This window comes from Aquila chrysaetos, chromosome 12 (assembly GCF_900496995.4).
Source record: "Aquila chrysaetos chrysaetos chromosome 12, bAquChr1.4, whole genome shotgun sequence".
Taxonomy (NCBI): domain Eukaryota; kingdom Metazoa; phylum Chordata; class Aves; order Accipitriformes; family Accipitridae; genus Aquila; species Aquila chrysaetos.
Window position 1 is genome coordinate 34,058,402 of NC_044015.1, and position 18,722 is coordinate 34,077,123.

At 38.9% G+C, this 18,722-nt stretch overlaps 1 protein-coding gene across 5 annotated transcripts in view; it reads right to left on the reverse strand.

The window, feature by feature from the left end:
- Positions 1 to 2,370: 2,370 nt before the first annotated feature.
- The window catches only part of SPATA6 (spermatogenesis associated 6), a 46,187-nt gene continuing 29,835 nt past the window's right edge, over positions 2,371 to 18,722 (reverse strand). For 4 of the 5 annotated variants that reach the window (XM_030033028.1, XM_041127960.1, XM_041127961.1 and 1 more), the window contains 3 exons: positions 16,144 to 16,243; positions 12,269 to 12,357; positions 2,371 to 8,452 (listed from right to left, as the gene is read on the reverse strand). In XM_030033028.1, the coding sequence (XP_029888888.1) occupies positions 8,272 to 8,452; positions 12,269 to 12,357; positions 16,144 to 16,243 (370 nt within the window). In that variant the 3' untranslated portion in view covers positions 2,371 to 8,271. The remainder of the gene's footprint in view (positions 8,453 to 12,268; positions 12,358 to 16,143; positions 16,244 to 18,722) is intronic. The other variant, XR_005933721.1, reaches the window with a different exon arrangement.

Sequence of the window (18,722 nt, forward strand, 5' to 3'; positions counted from 1 at the left end):
ACACGGGGGGCTATTACTTAAGCAGGTACCATCTGGTCAAAGGCTGGCATCAAGGTATCGGTGTGCCATTCAAGCACAGCCCAAGATTTCATAAGCAAAAACTGAAATATCATGCAGTGCAGTATTACAGATAAGCTGTCCAAGCAAGACCAGATGGCACCGCCATGCCGAGGACAACAAATAGATATTAAGTTGTCAGAGTACGAACCAAAGTCAGCCTGAGCTGTTGAGTTCACGCCATTTCTGTGCACGATTCCCAGGAACGAGAAACAAGCTGTCCCAAACGATACTGCAGAAATGCTCCTGGAGAGGGCCCTTTTGAACAACGCTCTGCGAGGCACAGGGCGTCCCTCGAGGAGGGCGAGTGCCACGCAAGCGGGAGTGCGCGTAAGAGTGCCTAACAGCACACACGTCTACGCAAAAACGTAAGAGCAACTGCGCTTGCAACGCTCGGTTACTGCTCTGTGGTGTGATTTCTCTACCAGACTATTGTCAGATTGGGTTGGCAGCACTCCGGATTCCGTACTGGGATGCAGAGCATCGGCGACAATTCCTCTGCCCGCTTTCTGGTTTAGACTAACACGGCAAGCTTTATTTCTGAGTGTGTGTGTGGTGGGGTGGGGGGGAAGGACCAGGGTAACCATTTTAAGAAACCCATAATTTTTGTTGCATTTATTCGAAACAGGAACGTTGTTCAAAACATTCAGCTGTGACTTGCTCCTGTAGCTTCCACAAAAGCAGCATTCAATTTAATATGTGAGACTCATAACCAACTCACGCAGTGCAATAGTTCACATCAGTTTGAAGGAAAAAAATTCTGCTGGAAGCACAGGCAAGTAGCAGTGTCAATTTTTCATTAACCTACAGCCACTGTCTCTGTAGACTTACAGCTCTAAGTAAGATTACCGTTATAATTTCTTCTGGTCCCTAAGGGGAGGGAAAAAAACTTCTCAAAACTTTTAAGGTCATTAAAAAACCCCACCTTTAAATTGGAGGTAGTTTCAGTTTACTTTCATATTTCAAAATCAAATCTTAGCTTCAGCCTCACACCAAAGCAGAAATGTCAGTTGCTTTGTTTCTACATCTTCTGTGAAAGAAGTTCCAGCTTATACATGGGCTGAATGCCAAGTAAATAGATTTTCCTGGGGAACAAAGGCAGCTTTTTTTGTTTGTTTTAAACATATGTAAATAGAGACCCAGGAGCTGAGCTGCCTGTCACTTCAACCAGGTTTACACTCATGTCACTCCAGCTGGTTATTTCTGACCGACCTTAGGTCAGAACTGCCAAAGTTTCCCTCCCCACTCCTTCGTGCACTTGTATCAAGCAGCCACTCAAGCCCTTTCCCTCCGGCCTCATACCTCAGCAAAGGGCAAACAGTTTAATACGTATTCCTTTTTCGCTAGTTTCTTATTCCTTCCTTTCTTTTCTTTTTTTTTTTTCTTTGTAAGCTTTAGTTACAGAACCACAGAAATACTTTGGTTCTCTGTCACAGTCACCGGGACGGTTCTGAAAAGGTTTCGGCAGATAAGATCAGTATCTGACAATATATGGCTACTATCAATAAACAGCCAGGGCTGTGTTCCTACATACTAGCAGTATATTAAAGACTGATAGCACCTACTGGTTCATGGTCAAGATTATGGGGGGCAGGGAAGAAACAGGAATGAATTGGTAAGAAAAATTAATTTATTTTTTTTTTTTTTTTAGACAGGAGGGCACCATCAGTCTTCAGATTTCTCTTTTCAGTACCAGGCATTTAAACAGCGGAGAGTTATTTTCCACAAAGCCAGAAGATGACAACAAAGAGGAGTACAATCCCTTCACATGCCCATCTTCTATTACTCACTTTTTTTTTTTTTAATTTAAAATAGCAGATCAATGCAAAATTAAAAGCACTTAATGCTTGTCATTTCCAAATGGCTTGGGTTATATCTCAATCTTCAGCACTCATTTTGGGTGTAATACCAGGTAGCACTGAGGGATGCATCACTTTATAGGCTATGCATAAGCCGCAATTAAGGAAAATCCTCAAGTACGCGAGAAACCTCAATTTTGATTGGCCGAGTTACCATAACTCACTGATAATTCAAATCACGAGTATTATTCAGTGTGTTCTTCTCCCCGCTTTTTTCATCTCTTGACAAGTTTACAAAGAAAAGAATGGAGCAGAGCTTAGCTGCATTACATCCAATATGCTGCCTACACAAACGCCAGAGAAGCTAAATGAACCCCAGAACATATGGCACTCTGCTGACAGAGCTCAGAAACTGGTTCTGCATGAGCAACAAGGAACATCTTGAAACGCAGAAGACATATGTGTTTTAGGAAGAAGATTGAAGTGTTTCATAATAAAACAGGACAAAGTGAAATACAAGTGCTGTATAAAATTTTAATTAAAAACTGGTTTTACCCCTCAACGTGAATATACAATATGTTTCCCAGATGGATTTCATATTTAAGTATTATCCAAACCAAAAACGTAAATGAGACAAATAAAGCCTTCAAAAATGGCACAGAGGCTAAAATGTATGTAAACACTAGATGACTGTGGTGAAAACAAGGCAGGCAGGGAAAGCAACCTCTTAGCAAATGTTTACTACTGGAGTACTGAATGAAACAGTTCACACAACTATAGTCTTAGTAACAACACAATTAGCTAAACATTCAAAAATTCAAGTCAGTGTAACAATGCAAATATAAGCATTAGAATTCACCACCGTTCAGCGATGTAAATGGTGCTTTTGTTAAAAGTTTCACTGGTTATTTTATACACTGATAATTCATGGGATACAAATACATAATCCATGGCACGCCATGCATCAAACCACTCTCAAAGTCTGCCCCTGCTTTCAGCCTCCCACCCCCACTTCGTGTGAAGTTCTGTTCATTCAATGGCATCAGCTCTACAGGGTTACGCAAATACCTGACCACAGAAAAAAATTTTTGTGCTGTATCCTCAGGATCAGTAAATTCTTATGAACCAAGAGGGATGTTGTTTTGCAACAGCAAACTCCTTTCCCTGAAGAGGTGAGAAGGCAGCTCAGATCACCACTTCTCAGAGAAGTTGCTGAGAGTTCTTTGCTAGGTCAGAAGAAATCACCCAGAATTGAATGGAAATACATATGAAGAAAAAGCACAATCTCCACATTGATCAAGCAAAAAGAAAGATTACAGTTCCTTTATGTTGCCATCCAGACAAATTATCACTGCACCTCAGAGAATTTCTCACTGAAGACAAACAGGGAACAAACTGCATGTCTTTGGCAAGCCAACACTGATAACAAAAGGAGCTACAGCCTCATCTTTTAAGGGCTTTGGTTGATGATGTTTTGAATTCCATGGAGAAAGCAGTAGAAACCAATGCAATCAATGGGGCTCGTGCTTAATGTTTCACTGCGTAATAGAAACAGGAATACTAGGTGTTCTTGATCACTTCCCACAACACTGGTTTATTTGTTGAAACTGAAAGGAACCGGGCAAAGACTGGTTCTCTGCTGCTACGAGAGACCATCACCTAAACCAGACACCATTTCTGTCAGTGAGGTAGCTCATTAAGATCACCCACAGAAGTGCTGATCTCTCTTAGCTTCAATTGTTTTCACTGGAACCAGGAAGCTAAGTTTCATTGATTTGAAAGTTTCCCCAAACTCTTGACTACTAAACAAATCTCTTGAGATACTCTCAGCATCCTGATAATGACCACTCCATAACCACTGAAGTTATCAACACCATGGCAGGCTTTCCTATGACCCAGAGATTCCACAACAAGATTTATACAGTTATGTGACCACTGCTAAAAGGCTAAGAATTTTGTTGCATAGTTCAGTGTTTCAGAAAACACTTTCAAGCTTAAAAATCAGGAAGAGCAGAATTATGTAATAAGCTATTCCTTGCACATGGACTGAAAAGGCAGAGATTCCTTCTAACTTACTTTCTCTGACAAACCTATGGCACACCACACAAACTCTTCCACTGTCAAGTTGCACACACCATTGCACCCCTTGCTCCTGGGGAGAAGATGAGAACAAATGATGTGAGAGATGTTAATCGTGCTGATTAGTACACATAGCAGACAGCACTAAGACACCAGGATGACAAAAAAGCAATTTGTATTAAAAAAAAAAAGATATCATGAGAGCTATCAGTATGAGTATGATGAACCCAGATCATGCAGGAGACAGAAACTAAGTAGGATACCAACTGTAAAGATGAGGTCCTAAAAGCACATGTAGTAAAGCAGTTCATTATCTTTTTCAGCCGTCTCTTAGATTTAATAGATTTCTATCTTGGTAAGATTAAGACTTGCTTAATAATTGTCTGATTAAAACATAATAAACCTGGGAAAATTAAAATAAAGCCTTTTTAGTAACTGGAGATGAGATGGGACTTTCCAGCCAGGCTTCCACAAAATAATTTCTGTAACATTCACCTCAGGATCCCAAAGCACTTCACAGTCATTTAATTAAGCTTCAGCAGAGCACAAACTCCCCATTTTACAGCTGAGGTAACAATGAGGAGGAGTTTGGAAAAGACTATTTAATACTGAGCAGAGCTAAATGTTCTGTTATTTTACCCAAAAAATAGACTCCCAACACCTATAGGTAGATTTCTTTCTCCCCTCACTGTTTTGGTAGTCTCTGAAGTAATAATAAGAATCAAACATGTGATGCACAATCTAAAGAACAGCCCTCATCATCTTCCAAGCTGCTCAGATTTGGAGTATAAACACTGCTGCCCATCTATCTTACAAAGCTGCTCCTACCTGTTCCCATTACTCTAGCCATCCCTATGCCTCTTGTCCCCAGTGGACCAATTTAAGCTTCCCTTCTTCTAGTTGAAAACTTAGATAAGGCAAATCATTAAAGAGTTTGACATTTTTGCCTTTAATCCACAACAGGTCAATGACTGATTTCCAAAGCAACTACTACTCAGCAAAGGATTTGCATTTCCACTGAGCACAGGCAGGTAGTTTGTCTAAAGCCACCCCAAGATTCTAAACTATACCAAGTTATTTGTAGGAAAGAGGGAAGGGAGCAAGTAGGAAGCAGATTCTGACTTATTAAAATGAAAGTGATTAAAATACTGATTGCATACTGCAAGCAACACTGCATGCTGAATAGCATTTGGTGAGAATACTCATAGGTTATAATAACTTGGGGAGGGCAAGAGAAAGAGACAGACTCTGCAGAAAAACACTAATTCGTTCTTAATCTAGCCCATTATTTCTAGATTTCCTTTAGGAGGTAAAATGATGGGGGTCAAATTATGCCGTCCCACTGTCACTAACAGACCACTTTGTGGATGGCAAAAGATAAGGAATGAGCATAGAAAATGCTATTTAAAGCTCCACTCAGGAACCTAGAAATTTGCATTTGATAGAAGGGATTTAAATTGTATTAGAAGGCAAGGTGCACTAAACAATTACAGTTTATTACTATGTTGGTTCACTGCCTGAACCTATACTTATCACATCCTGCAGTAGCAAAGGAGCAGCAGTGCTCAGTGCACTTGAGCTGTATGCATATTAATAGGAGGGTTAGCTGAGCAAACAGGGAAGGGGCCAAACGCTTCTGAAAACAAAGTGGCTTGCAGATTTTATGGACAGATCGGAGTAATTTGGGTCTTAAGTCACATTTCAGAGAAAAGTTTTCCATTAACCAGACCGGATTTCCAGCCCAGTGCTTGGAAGAGAACACTCTTTGCTGTATCACAGCCTATAAGCTGTGGAATGACTCTGACTCAAGAGAGAAACACATATCCTGCAGCAGCTGATTCAGAAAGACATAATACACACCATCTCCCCTCATAGCTGGAGCAGGGCCAAAGACACTCATAGACTATCTATCTGCTTCACTTGTTGTTATGCTGCATACGAAAGCTACAGTGAGAATATTCATACCAGTCAAAATTCAATATATGACTTTTTTTTTTCCTCCCATGCAGTTTTCACCTTTGATGAAAAATTTTTCATCTTTGATGAAAAACTGAAGGTTGCCATATTACCATATGCTTCCTTTCTTTAGCTAGGGTAATTAAACAGATGTAGCCCAGCCATTCCTCTGGACCCCTCGCAAACATTACCCTGTTTTTTCACAGTGGCCTCTAACCTCCCTCATCCCCTCCTTGTGTCTTGAATTCATGGCAACTTGTGTCCTTACTCATACATACAAAAACCCCAAAGCCTCAGCATTCAGGCCTTCTTACACATTGAACAAACAGGGACTAAAATCTGCTGGATAGCTGGGGAGGGAAAAATTGAACAGTACTTCCGTGTCACAGAACCAGATTAGGCCAAGGGGGAGCAGCCAATCTTCAGAAGACTGTAACTTTTACGAAGCTATGACACTGGGGAGGGAAAACACACAGAATATTGAATGAAAACTGTGGGATACCATGAGAAGAACACTAAATCTTATGGCTCAAACACCTACAGGAAACTGCAGCAACCTTCAGATTTCAGTAGATTCATTTTAAACCAAAAGCTTGGAAAATATCTCTCAGAATGTGCCCTGCCTGTCTAGGATCCATTTGAATACACCTACTTTCCTGAACAGCAAGGAGAAAGAAACTATCCCTTTATGGACTAATATGGGGTCACAGGAACAGGCTAATGAATGAATACCAGGTAACAGTAGCACAATACTCCACGGCCACCATGCCTTCAGTGGCACAACTCGGGTAAGTTTTCCTTTTCACTTCTGCAAAAAAAATGTACTACTACTTCATAGAGTGACTCAACACTTACCCACAGCATTAGACTGTGCAAGTAATGCCCTTTGAAAGTACTAATATGCTAAATGGCATCAAGGACAGGAAGTTATCAGTGTTAATCCACTTCAACTGGTTTAACAGTTACAAGGAATAGAAATGTCTCTATGCAAGACACTTCCTCTGAGAGTCCCCTTTCCTGAAACAGAAGCACACAGCCTTTCAGCTTGCTTTCCCACTAGCATAATTGCTCACCAACTGCTTTCTCAAATCAATTATGTTGTCTCAGCATTAAAGGATGGAAGGCAGAGTAGACCAACTTTTTGTTTATCTAGGCATGCTGGCAGGTTACAGTCATATGTTCTGCCATCTGTACTGCTAGCTTTATCCTTTATCCAATCATAACAGGTAAAATGGCATTGGTGTAACTGAATCTGTTCGTTCAGTCAGGGAAGGAGCCAGAACAGGCATTTGGTTTTTCCCCCATTCTGAAAGGAAGCAGGAGATGGACACTCTTGCCCTTTTAAAACATTCTGCTTTTCAATAGATGGGCAATTTGCCCCGGTCTGCTAATGTGGGATCTGTTCAATGCAAGGCTGAAAAGGTTCCATCCCCAGGGAAAGCATCGAACTGCTGATGAACATTTGGTGGCCTTTAGCAAAAACGATGTGATTTCTGCCAACAGGATCCCAGCAGACTGGGAAGGACAGGCTCCAAATTAGGTGGGATTGTGATGCAGGAACTTCAGAAGGCCTGTACGGGATATATGAAGAGCTTGCTGACTAGCTCCAGTCTTTCCCCCTCTGCACTCCTTTCTTATTCATATTTTTTAAAATTACAAATATATTGGCAAATGTCATGGTTGCATTCAAAAGAACCTGGAAATTTTCAAATGCAAGGGGTGCGCAAAGATAACCTTTCTTCTGATATAGAGGCTGCTGGGATGGGTGGGTTTCTTTTAAAAATAGAAAATTTGTGACTGAAGGTGCCTGAAACCACTTTGAAAGCACGTCTATAGGTCAGTATCAGAGTTTCTGCCCGTCTCAAAAATAAACAATCCAAGGCAATTTTCTAGAAAACAATTCCCTTTGACCCTGATGGGACACTTTTAAATCAACATTCACATTCACCTTCCTCTTTAGACCCCCTCTCTGAACACTAGGACATATTGCTTCTTCAACCAATTCTGTTTAAGTTACTAAATAGCTTTATTTAATGAAAATTGGCTGCAGCTGAAACCTGAGTTGATGTCAGACACAAATGTCCAGCGGACCTATTAGTCTTCACATGACTATCTTTTCGTAGTCTCAAAGGAGCAACACCATCTTGCTTAATTGTGAAGTTGCTGGTTTTTTCGGTTTGGTTTTTTTTTTTTTGGGGGGGGGAGAGCAGTGGGATATTAATAGTTTCCTTTTGGCAAGGCAGGCCAAAACCCCGTTTCTCCAAAACCCTGCCTAACCATAATTACACCTTAAAAATAGAGTACAAATATTTGTTACATAAAAATAGGTTTCATTACAAATATGAACACTGTGTACTGTGCATTTCCAGGTGAATTGCTATCAGGAGTGTGTTTTTTGGTCTGAAACAGTGCCAGAAGCTTTTTGATACATGTTTCTATATATTTTCTCGAGACTCTCTTCAAAGATTGCTCTGTGAGGCTTCCCTTTGTACACAGCTGCACGACTAGACCAGTATTCACCATTATCCAAGTGAACAGTAGTGTTCTGCTGCACTGGTGAACTGTCAACAGAAAAAAGATAAGAAATAATGATTAAATCAAGATAAGGAAGAGGAATCAGAACCACAAAACCAGTAGAAATCCAAAGGTAGAGCTGCTAATCACAGATTACCTTTCACAAATTGATAAAAAAACTGCACTGCAGCTCCTTCTAAGAAATGGGAGCCCCACGTTATTCATTCACACAAATGCTCCCCCACTTATCTGAGTGCACTTGATAATACCTCCCACATAGAAAGAGAATTAATTTTCAAAGAGCATGCAGTAATTTTGCTGTATTTTGATAGGCAGTGTGACTAGGCACTAAGCCTATGCAAGAGCAACACAGTAGGATTTTTCTGTCCTTTGAAGGTCAAAACGTAACCACAAGCAGCTATTTCAATATGAAGACAATCTATCAGAGGTATATTAAATTACTGTGGTTGCAGCTGTAAAGTGCTCTATCAGAAGCATCTTGGATTAAGTATTCTACCAAATACATTATGATATAGTGGCAATCGAGTGTTCCTTCCCCACCCCATCTTCTGTGTCACTGTTTTAATACTAAACACAAATACAGTCTCATATTTCAGTTGCTTTGAGAAATTATTTCCTAGATCTATGAAGTGAAATTTATTCTCTGAAAATAATTACAAAACACTGACAAATCTGAAGTATGTATATCTAAACTTCATGACTATTTGCCTTCTCTTGAAACTCTGAAAACAAAGGCTTGTGTCATATAATGAAATGAGCCATTTTCCTGTAATAAAGCATGAAACAAGGAGCTCAAAAATCGTAAGAAAAAATTACTATTGCGGTGACATTTTTCACATCTGCTCAGAGATTTAGGCACTTAAGATGCTTAAAAATTAGGACTGAGTTATCTTCAGCCTTTCGTGAATGTTCTCAGTCTGGGAAATGAAACTGGAAATGTGAAGCTTACAATGACCATCTTCACTTAGGAAATGGATTACATTTCACAGGGAGGGTTTACATTTTCTTATATACATATCATTTATTAATCTATGGCCAAATCAGTACTTAAAACTTTGTCCTCAAGTTAGTATCAGTAAACACCTGTGACAAAACTGAACGAAACCTTATATCAAAGGACTTACAAATATACTTCTAGCTAGCTGCATCAAAACACAAGGTATTCACTTTAAGAAAGGAAAATGGTGAGGGAAGAAGATGAAGGTGTAGGATCAGCTTTCTAAATTCACATTTCTAAGCTTCCACTGTCCCATGGAAAACAAAAGAAGGAATAGCTTTTGCTTTTAGATTTCTTACATTCAAATATTAGGGTGATGCCAACCTATACCACATAAAACAACAACAAGAAGATCTCTATGTGGCTCCAATATTAAAAAGGGAGGAAGGCCACTGACACTTTTTCAAAAAAGCTCCAACATTTAAAGTCAGTCAGCAGCATGAAGCAAATTTAAACCTGTTTATCATCCTGGAGAGGGAGGACTGTGCTTCACAGTCTGGACACAAAGAAACCAACCTACCAAACAGCAGAATCAATAGAAAAGTTGTACAGGCCTGTGTTAAATGTAGACAAGTCGATACCCTGGGGACCCATCAACAACTTAAGTTTTACCTCCTCCTTTCTGCAGTTTGTTTTACCTCACTTCTGATGGAGCATTCTCAGGCCAACAAATAAGCACGGCACTAGGAGCGGCACTTGTAATGATACAACAAACAGCTCTGCCACTCTTTTCCTTGGAATCCATCTCCTGCAGTCAGCCTTGTGCTTGCCTTTTCTTCTACTGAAAGCTTAATCTACATAGAGACACTCAAAATCCAACCACTTTAACTGCAGTAAAGGAACGACTCAAAAAACAATAGTAACTTTCACAAGTTCCTTATTCTAGTACTGACAAAGACTTAAAAAAAGACATAAGCTTCATTTTCCCTTCTCTTTTCGGAGGGGGTGTGTGTGTCTATGTATTTCCATTAGCCAATCCTTGCACATGAGATACTTAGCACTGGTGTGGACAAAGATACAGCCAAGCTAGGGAAGAGTCCCTCTTCTGTCTCAACTGGAAACCAGCTGACAACCTGAGCTAAGCAATCTGGGAATTACACTCACAAATCATATTAACAGCAGGATTTCTGCACGCAACTCCCTGCTCTGAAATACCTGTCATATGCTTTTGTTCCCTCATACATCTCCTTTAAGAGTCCCAGAAGTTCTTTTCTGAGTGAATCATATACTAAATATTTCACAAAACACAGACCTTTTCCTTACTCCCAGTGGTTTTCAATCATCTATCTACTTTACTGCCAACATTTGGTTGACAGTACCATGTCCTTCTATGAACTCTGTCTCTGTCCTTGTATCCTGTTTATGAGCACTGTGGCAAACACTCAGCAATCAGACTGTCCTCGAGTCCTTTTATGTCTCGCCCTTCAGTGAATGGGACTAGTGCTGCCGGCCTCTAAATCCAAGGAGCAGTCCTCTCCCAACTTGAGTGCCGCATTTCATATCCCATCACTTCATGATTCTGTAGTATTAGGATTTGTTTTTTCTTTTTTCATGGTCTGCAGTTTCAGCATCAATCTCAAAGTCCCAAAGCTGCCTCAAAACAAAAACTTGCACTTTCTCTCTCACAAACACATCCCACACAATTTAATTGCAGCAGCTGTCAGGACAAAGGATAAGGGAGCAAAAAGGCTAAATGCAGAATACAAGAGTGAGCACAGGTATAGAAATATTAACAACTTCAGAGTAGCAACTTCACATACATGTGAAAATCTGACTAACTAGAACCCTTGCACAGAGGTGACTACAAATTACAGGAATAAAAAAAGCCAACAAAGCATAAATTTTAGAACTTTTTAGAGCTTACTAATTGCAAGTAGAATTTCACTATGCTACCCATATTGAATTACCCTTCTTTCAGTGGTATACAGTGGTGATTCGGGAAGCCTTTGTTACAAAATATTGCATCACATTTAATTATCAAAATAAAACCTTTTTTTCCTAATGTCAAGACCTCTCAAATTTAGCACCACAGTTCTAGGACTTCTCTCTTAATATAAAGAAAAACAGAAAAGCTGTACAACCCAAAAAACGTTTTACATATTACTTAGTATCTTTCCTCCAACAAGTACCCAAAACGTTGTACAAAATGCTGTGCACATACACAGAGAACATCAGTATTGATAACTTCTACTACAGAAGTTGTCAAAATCAATTCAACTGGTGTCTTTTAAGTAAAATATTCAAATGAAACCCTAGTCATATATGTGAGGAATACACAGAATAATTAACCTACATAAACCAGGTTTTCAAGATCTCAGGTTTGCAAGATGTCTTCTGAAATACAGCATGCTGAATCACTAATCTATACATTCGCTTTGTTTTTTGAAGACGCTTCTCTTTTCCAAATATGTGTTTTGGAAAACAAAGAACAAAACAACAAAAGAGCCGCAAACCATATTACTAAATAAACTTCAATTTATTTTTGCACTCCCATACTTTTAAGAAAAAATAATCATTTGGTTATTTTTAAAGTGACATTTGCTCTCCGGTTGATGGAATCCAAAAACTACTGCCCAGGGATCATTTTCATGACCAGGTCCAGTTTCAAAATCAGTGTTTTATGAAGACTATACTGACACAGTGCCAAATAGCACGAAAGACACAATTATAGTTAACTGTATTTTGCTTTTAGGTGAAAAACCTTGGTAGGACTAACTCCTACAGAAGCCTTTTCCCAGTGTAATATATTACATAGCTTAAAATAGGAAGAGAATTTTTTAGCTAAATTTAAAGGGCAATATCATGAGTTTGACTGTTCTGTCTTGGTCAGAGAAAAACTCCATACCTGCTCTGCAGTTCACTCATGGATAAGAGCGATCTATGCGAAGATTCTCTTGTCTTAGTCAAGTCTCCTTTTGATGAGTTACTCTCATCCTAAAAAAACAGAAATCAGATTCTCATTACCTTGGTTTCTGATTACAACGATCTCATTTCAAAAATACATTCTTTCCATTTAGTAGAAGACTATTAAAGTGCTTACATGTCTTGGGGGAGAAAGGGACAAAGTGTAATGAGCCAAATGCCATTTATGAACACTTTTAATTAAGTTCAGTACAATTCAGCTAATAATTTTCAGGTAATAAACTGGAAAGAATTTCTAGACAGTGTAGATCTAGAGAACTATGCAGACAGCACAAGCTTCAATAATCCCCAACAAACACATTGGTGAAACACTATGAAACCTACTGATCACTGCCTTATTTTTGTTTCTTGCAGAAGAGGGGAAAAGAACCTAAAACTTATTATTTATTAGTTTTTATAATGAGCTATTGTTATCCATTTAATGCATTTTGCCAGACAGAAGCATTCTACACATCTGAATACTTTGATTCCATATACAGGGCTGAGAACATGCTTACCCAACTTTAAAATATATCTGTGATAGACTTAATGACCCTTCAGTGGTATTCTTAAGAGTTGCTAGAAAGCAGTCTTACCTTCCAAATGCCACCTAGACATTAATTAACCCATATTTGCCCTCTTAGGTAAGTAAGAAACAAAACACCTCATGTGAAGGGAGCCAGTTGCTCACCTGAGACTCAGGATGCTAGGAATTCAACCACACACAATCATGTTCACTCTACTCTGAAGAGCAAAGACACTACTTAAGAGGTGATACTAAGTGATCTTTCAGCAGAAGCCAATTGTTGTAAGGGTTAGTAAACAAAATCATCTTTCATGCTATAGAAGAAGTAACTGGAAAAAAAGACTGTGCAGTAAAAATAATCATCACACTTGCTGGTAACACAAAACTGGGAGAAAAGACAATAAAAATAGTGGTAGATGGAAATAAGATGCAGAGCAAGCTGAACTGTAGGCATATGGATGAGGAAAAACCCAACACAATCTATAGGGGTGAAAGAGAAGGTAATAAGTATGTTTGTAGACAGGAAAACTCTCTTCCTTCAGCAGTCACAGACTACAAAGCACTGAAGAGGAAATGGGGTACAGTGGTAAATAAAACTCTGCAGCATTTGCCAGAGGCAAATTATGTTCTGGAAAGCCAAAAAAGATGGAAACATTATGATACTGTCAGAATGTCTCAGCAGAAAGCTACAGTGGACACCCTAAGGAATCTGCAGGAGAGCTCCAGTCACACTATTTTTACAGAGCACTATGGAAACGAAATTTTGGAAAACACAGCTGGATGCTTCTGGGAACGGTTATTTACCATTAGGCTCTTTGGAATGAAACAGAATAAGAGATACTTTTTAACCTTTCAAAGTTTGGAAGAGGATCCAGACTAGAGCCAAAATCTACTCACCACATTGCCAGTGCACTTGCTTTACTATTCCCTCACTTTCAGGATGACCCATTTACCTCATCTATCCACTGCGTAACAACACAGCCCAGATTTGGGGCCATCCGGGGAACCACAACCAATCCTGGTGTATTTTACAGTACTAACTGCAAGTAGACCTGATGATTTTTTTTTTTTTTTAAGCAGGTCAGCTGCTGTTAGCACAGCTTTCACAAGTTAGTTGTATACAATTACCAAACCACGAGACTTCTCTGTAACATCCTCCCATTCCTTTTGCTCAGTGGAAGAAAATGGAGTGAGAAGAATGGTCCTTTTCCAGCATTGTTCTGACCCGGTTGGTAATTAAAGACTCAAAAATCTTACCCAATACCCCGATATCTAGATTTTTTAGGGCAGAAACATGAGGTTTTTCCAACAGGAGAGGAAAGATTAAAGCATCATCCCCTGTGAGTATTCAGCAAGTGTTTGATACTGGAAGTGGCAAGGTGTGCTGACAGAAAGCCAACAGAAAGCACCATGCTTCAAGAATCTAACACCATGCTTGCAAATTCATGGGCAGTTGTGCAACACTGCAGTAACAAGTGAATACTAGCATATGTGTAAGTCATTCTAGAGTAGAATGTTTTAAATTATGTAAGTAAAATAAGTAAATAGGAAGAAAATTATCAAATTCTTCTTTACCCATTATTATATTTAATAGTCTTTATGACTGTATGGAGAGACCATGTAACGAGCCATGCAGCTCTCCTAACAAACTAGTATGTCTTTTATTGTAAAGTCATGGTCTACTGTTCAAGGAAAGTAGTCAAGGACCACTGGAGATAGTTCAGGATGTGCAAACTTTCATTACATGTAGGTGCTGGACCGTCATGAAATCCAATTTGTTATCTTAAGTTCATTGAAACATCAGAGAGGCATTTGACATGATTTGTACCTATTTTGGAGTGGCTGAAACACAGAAAAACGTGATGGGCATCTTCTATTTGAGAGGCAGCAGTTCACAAGATCATAATGTTTGTATACAAACTCAGGGAGGTACAGCATGAACTAGATCAAACAGTCTTAGTATGCACAAGAGAAGGTTTTTCAGAGTTTAAAATAAAAAGCACCACAACTAAACCAAAAATGAAGATTGAACAGAAATGAGAAAATAATCAGATTAAGAGAGCATGCAGGCAACACAAGAAGCTGCCCAGAATGGCTAAATTTGGGGAGATAAACAAATAAATAAATAAATAAATCAAGACTTCAGAGCTAAGACAGATGTTCTTCAGTACATCTTGCAGCAGTGGATTGAGACAACAACCTTCACTTCTGCCCCAGCCCTCTGCCATGGGTTTACTGTAGTTAGTGGAGTCACCACATCCCAGCCAGCACAGCTCACATGCCAGCGTACTAGCGTTATGCCTGCCGTTCCCGTGCTGAAGTATGAGGTGAGGAGGCCAGGGGTCTCACACTCTTTATCACACTTCCCACTGATACAGTAAATTACATCAGAAGGGAAAGGTGGACAGTTGGGGACAGTAGTAACTTAAAATCGGAGCAACATTCAAAAGCAGATTTCTGTCAACACTCCTTTTTCTAAGAGAAGAAACTGAAGGAAAAAAGATGTCTTTCTCCATTTTGAGGGACTCATGTCTTTTCTAACCAATCAATGACATTTGTGTGTTAGATTGTCAGACAAAAATAATAATTTCATCAGAGCTCCTAATCTTAATCTTACCTACCTTTCATCCTTATATCCTCTTATCTTACCTTTCTTTTACCTCACCTCACACTTAAGACCCTAAGTTCTTTGCAGATGAAGAACCTTGTTATTCAGTTTGTACAATGCTTTGGCCAGGGAGATCCTGTGCCACAACTGGGTTTCTGAAAATCACAATAGGAAAGATTTTTATCTGTCTAAAACCATACTTCAAAATTCCATCAGACTCAAGGACAAAATATTCTGATCCTGGGCATAATCTCATTAAAGGGCTTTGTTCATTGAAAGCCAGGTAATTAAGGGGAAAAAGCACACATCTGAAGAATAATATTAGCTCTACAAACAGCTGGACACAAGCAGCTGCTGATGTGCAGCTGCACAACATGTTAAGCCTTGATGTTCTACGGATCTGTAGCATATTTTTTGCCCAAATTGGAAATGGAGAACCAGATATAAAAAAACCTTTAATTGTCCTCAATAACCCGTGAGAGGGTTACCTATACCAGGTAAAGGCTACACATATGGAGGCTACTGAAATCAGCATGAAACAGTTCAGCTTATATACTGAATCCATATTTCTACAATCAGGGTTGCCTCAAAGGACAACATTATAATAAATCCAAGACTGTAGGCACAGTTCTCTTCCTCAGCCATCTTGGAGAAAAGAAAGGATTTAGTTTGCAGTCAAACTTACAAACATTAGACGCTGTCTAGCACTGTGTGTCCTTAAAATATTTTTCACTCTTTTATGGATCTCATCTCCATTTGCTGGTGAAGGCCAACCAGAGCTAAATCTGCAAAAGGAAGAAGAAAAACAAACAGAAGAAATATTTTCTTATTGAAAAGCTCAAACATGCTTTTGACTCAGATTTTTTTTTTTTTTTTAAATTATGAAGCATGCATTACTTCCTTCTATTTGGAACATACACAGTGTTTAGATTTTATTCTTTTTCTCCTCTGGGGTACAAGTAAAGAAACATTTCAAAGCAGCGTGTAAACGATATGCATCCATGATACCAACAGAAGATGCGAAACATAGAAAATGTTGGATGATTTTGTAGCTTGAGTAATATTTCTGTAATGTTTGTATTGTCCCTACAGAATAGAAAAGCTATACAGTTATTCTATTCCCAGTGATCAGGTATAATTTTGCTCTTTTTAAAGGAAGTATTACACACATGAAATTCTTTTCACTGGAATAAATCAACGGGAGGATAACCCCAATGTGTGCAAATTGGAAAGCCCATGGAGTTAAAAACCTGCAAATTCACAATCTTTATTTCACAAGATGGCACTGCATTTTAAGTTGCTTTTTTACATTAAAAACTAGGTAGCTTGCTTGACATGAGTGACTTAAAACCAACAGCTACTTTTGGATTTTACCCTATTATGTTTTGCAGCACTTTTTTTTCCACTGGGGAGACAAAAAAAACCCCACTCCTCATCCTTCTCAGCAAGATCAGAAGCTGACAGAAATTTCATATCAATAGTTATTCTTAGACTGTTAAGGGAAGCAACTAAGATTTTAAGAATAGGATCATTTACACACCAACCTCCACATGTTAGTACACTCAAAAATGTATTATTAAAAAAAAAAAAAAAGATCAACATAAGGAAACAATTATTGGGGAAAAGTTATGAAATGTTTACTGACACAATCTCATCACAGTGGATAGGAACAGGGCACCAAGTCAAGATTGTGCATCTTCATTTCAATGTTTCCTAACCTCTGAGAGCCTGACTTTGCACCAAGAGAATAAAAACCTCATGATGCGGTACCATCCTAATATTAATACGGGTCGCCAGGCAAGCTGCGAGCTGGCAAGCCATACCACTGCAATTTGAGCTAATGGAACAACAGCCAACAGCAGTACTGGGCGTCCATACTCTGGGTGGATTAGGAGCACAAGAAACAGTGACATGCTTTGATAGTTGGCTTCGCAAATTTGATGCAGCAGAGAAACATCATGACTCTGAACTCTGACATTATACAGTCGGCTCTGGATGGGTTCGTGGGACTGGGACTGCAAGCCCTTCTTGCCCTCTTCTCTCCAATTTATCACATTCCCTGCGTTGTCCAGTCTATCACTCTGAAATCCCCAATCATCGGATCATGCCTGGATTAGTTTACTTGCACCAAACTTCCAGAAATTTCAATACAGCTAAAGAACTGTGTAGCTCCTTCCAAAAAGAACAAACCAAGTACACATAGAAAGCTTCAGTCCAAAACAAGTAGCTTGACAATGTTAAAATTAATGGAAGCAGGATCCTGAAAATGGGAAGTGCCAGGCTGCCTTGAAGGTTACAGGCAGGGCTGGGAGCACTTTGTACTTGTATTTCTCTCTCTGGTAGTAGATCCAAAAGATTGCAAAGTGACCAGCTCTCTGCTTTTGAGTAACTTTCTTCTATTTTCTTGTATCTAATCAACTTATTTGGACTCACTTATTATTGCTTACCTTTCCAAAATATCTCTCTCTGTTCTAACCATCCCCAATATTTTCAGCCTATTTATGAGTTTCCTTAAATCAAACCATCATATTTCTGAATGCTGCTATTTTTCTTCAAGAAAGGGTGCCAAGAAATGACACAATATTGGAAGGATGAATCATATAATCTACAGGGGGATGTATTTTCCATATTTCTAATGACATTTAGCATTGTTTATCTTGGGATCATTACAGGCAAGAATTTTCACAAAGCTGGCTATAACATTTGTATTAGCATCCTGAACATTTACAATTAATTTCAAACCCAAGAGCATATATGGCAAATCCATACTGTTCAATTCTTTTGCATACTAGAATCTAACGATCTGTTGCACTAAAAGTTCTCACATAACTTTTTCTAAAAGAAAGCAAAATGGCTTGTGAATTTTGTTAGGGGAGGAAAGCTTTGCCTTTAAAGGAATAGAAGTCTAAGTCCCTTAAGCAGGTAGAAACATTCATTTCCCTAACAGTCAAACCCCATTTGATGTTCTGCATTACCATGCATGTACTCTATCACTAGCAGTTTTGAAAAAAAAAAAAAAAAAAAAAAAAAAGGCTGTTTTGTTTTGTTTTGTTTGGTTTTTTTTAAAGAAGAGAGGTAAAGGAAAGGGGCTGGAGTGGCACTATCATCTTATGACTTCCCATTAGCATTTACAAACATTTACTAATATTAAAGAACCTCCAAAATGCATGTTTAAAAATCTGCATCCTAGATGCAGTAAGAGTGAGTCATTTCCCATTTGACAAATAAAAGATAGACCCATGAAGTCATGGCATTTTCTCTTAT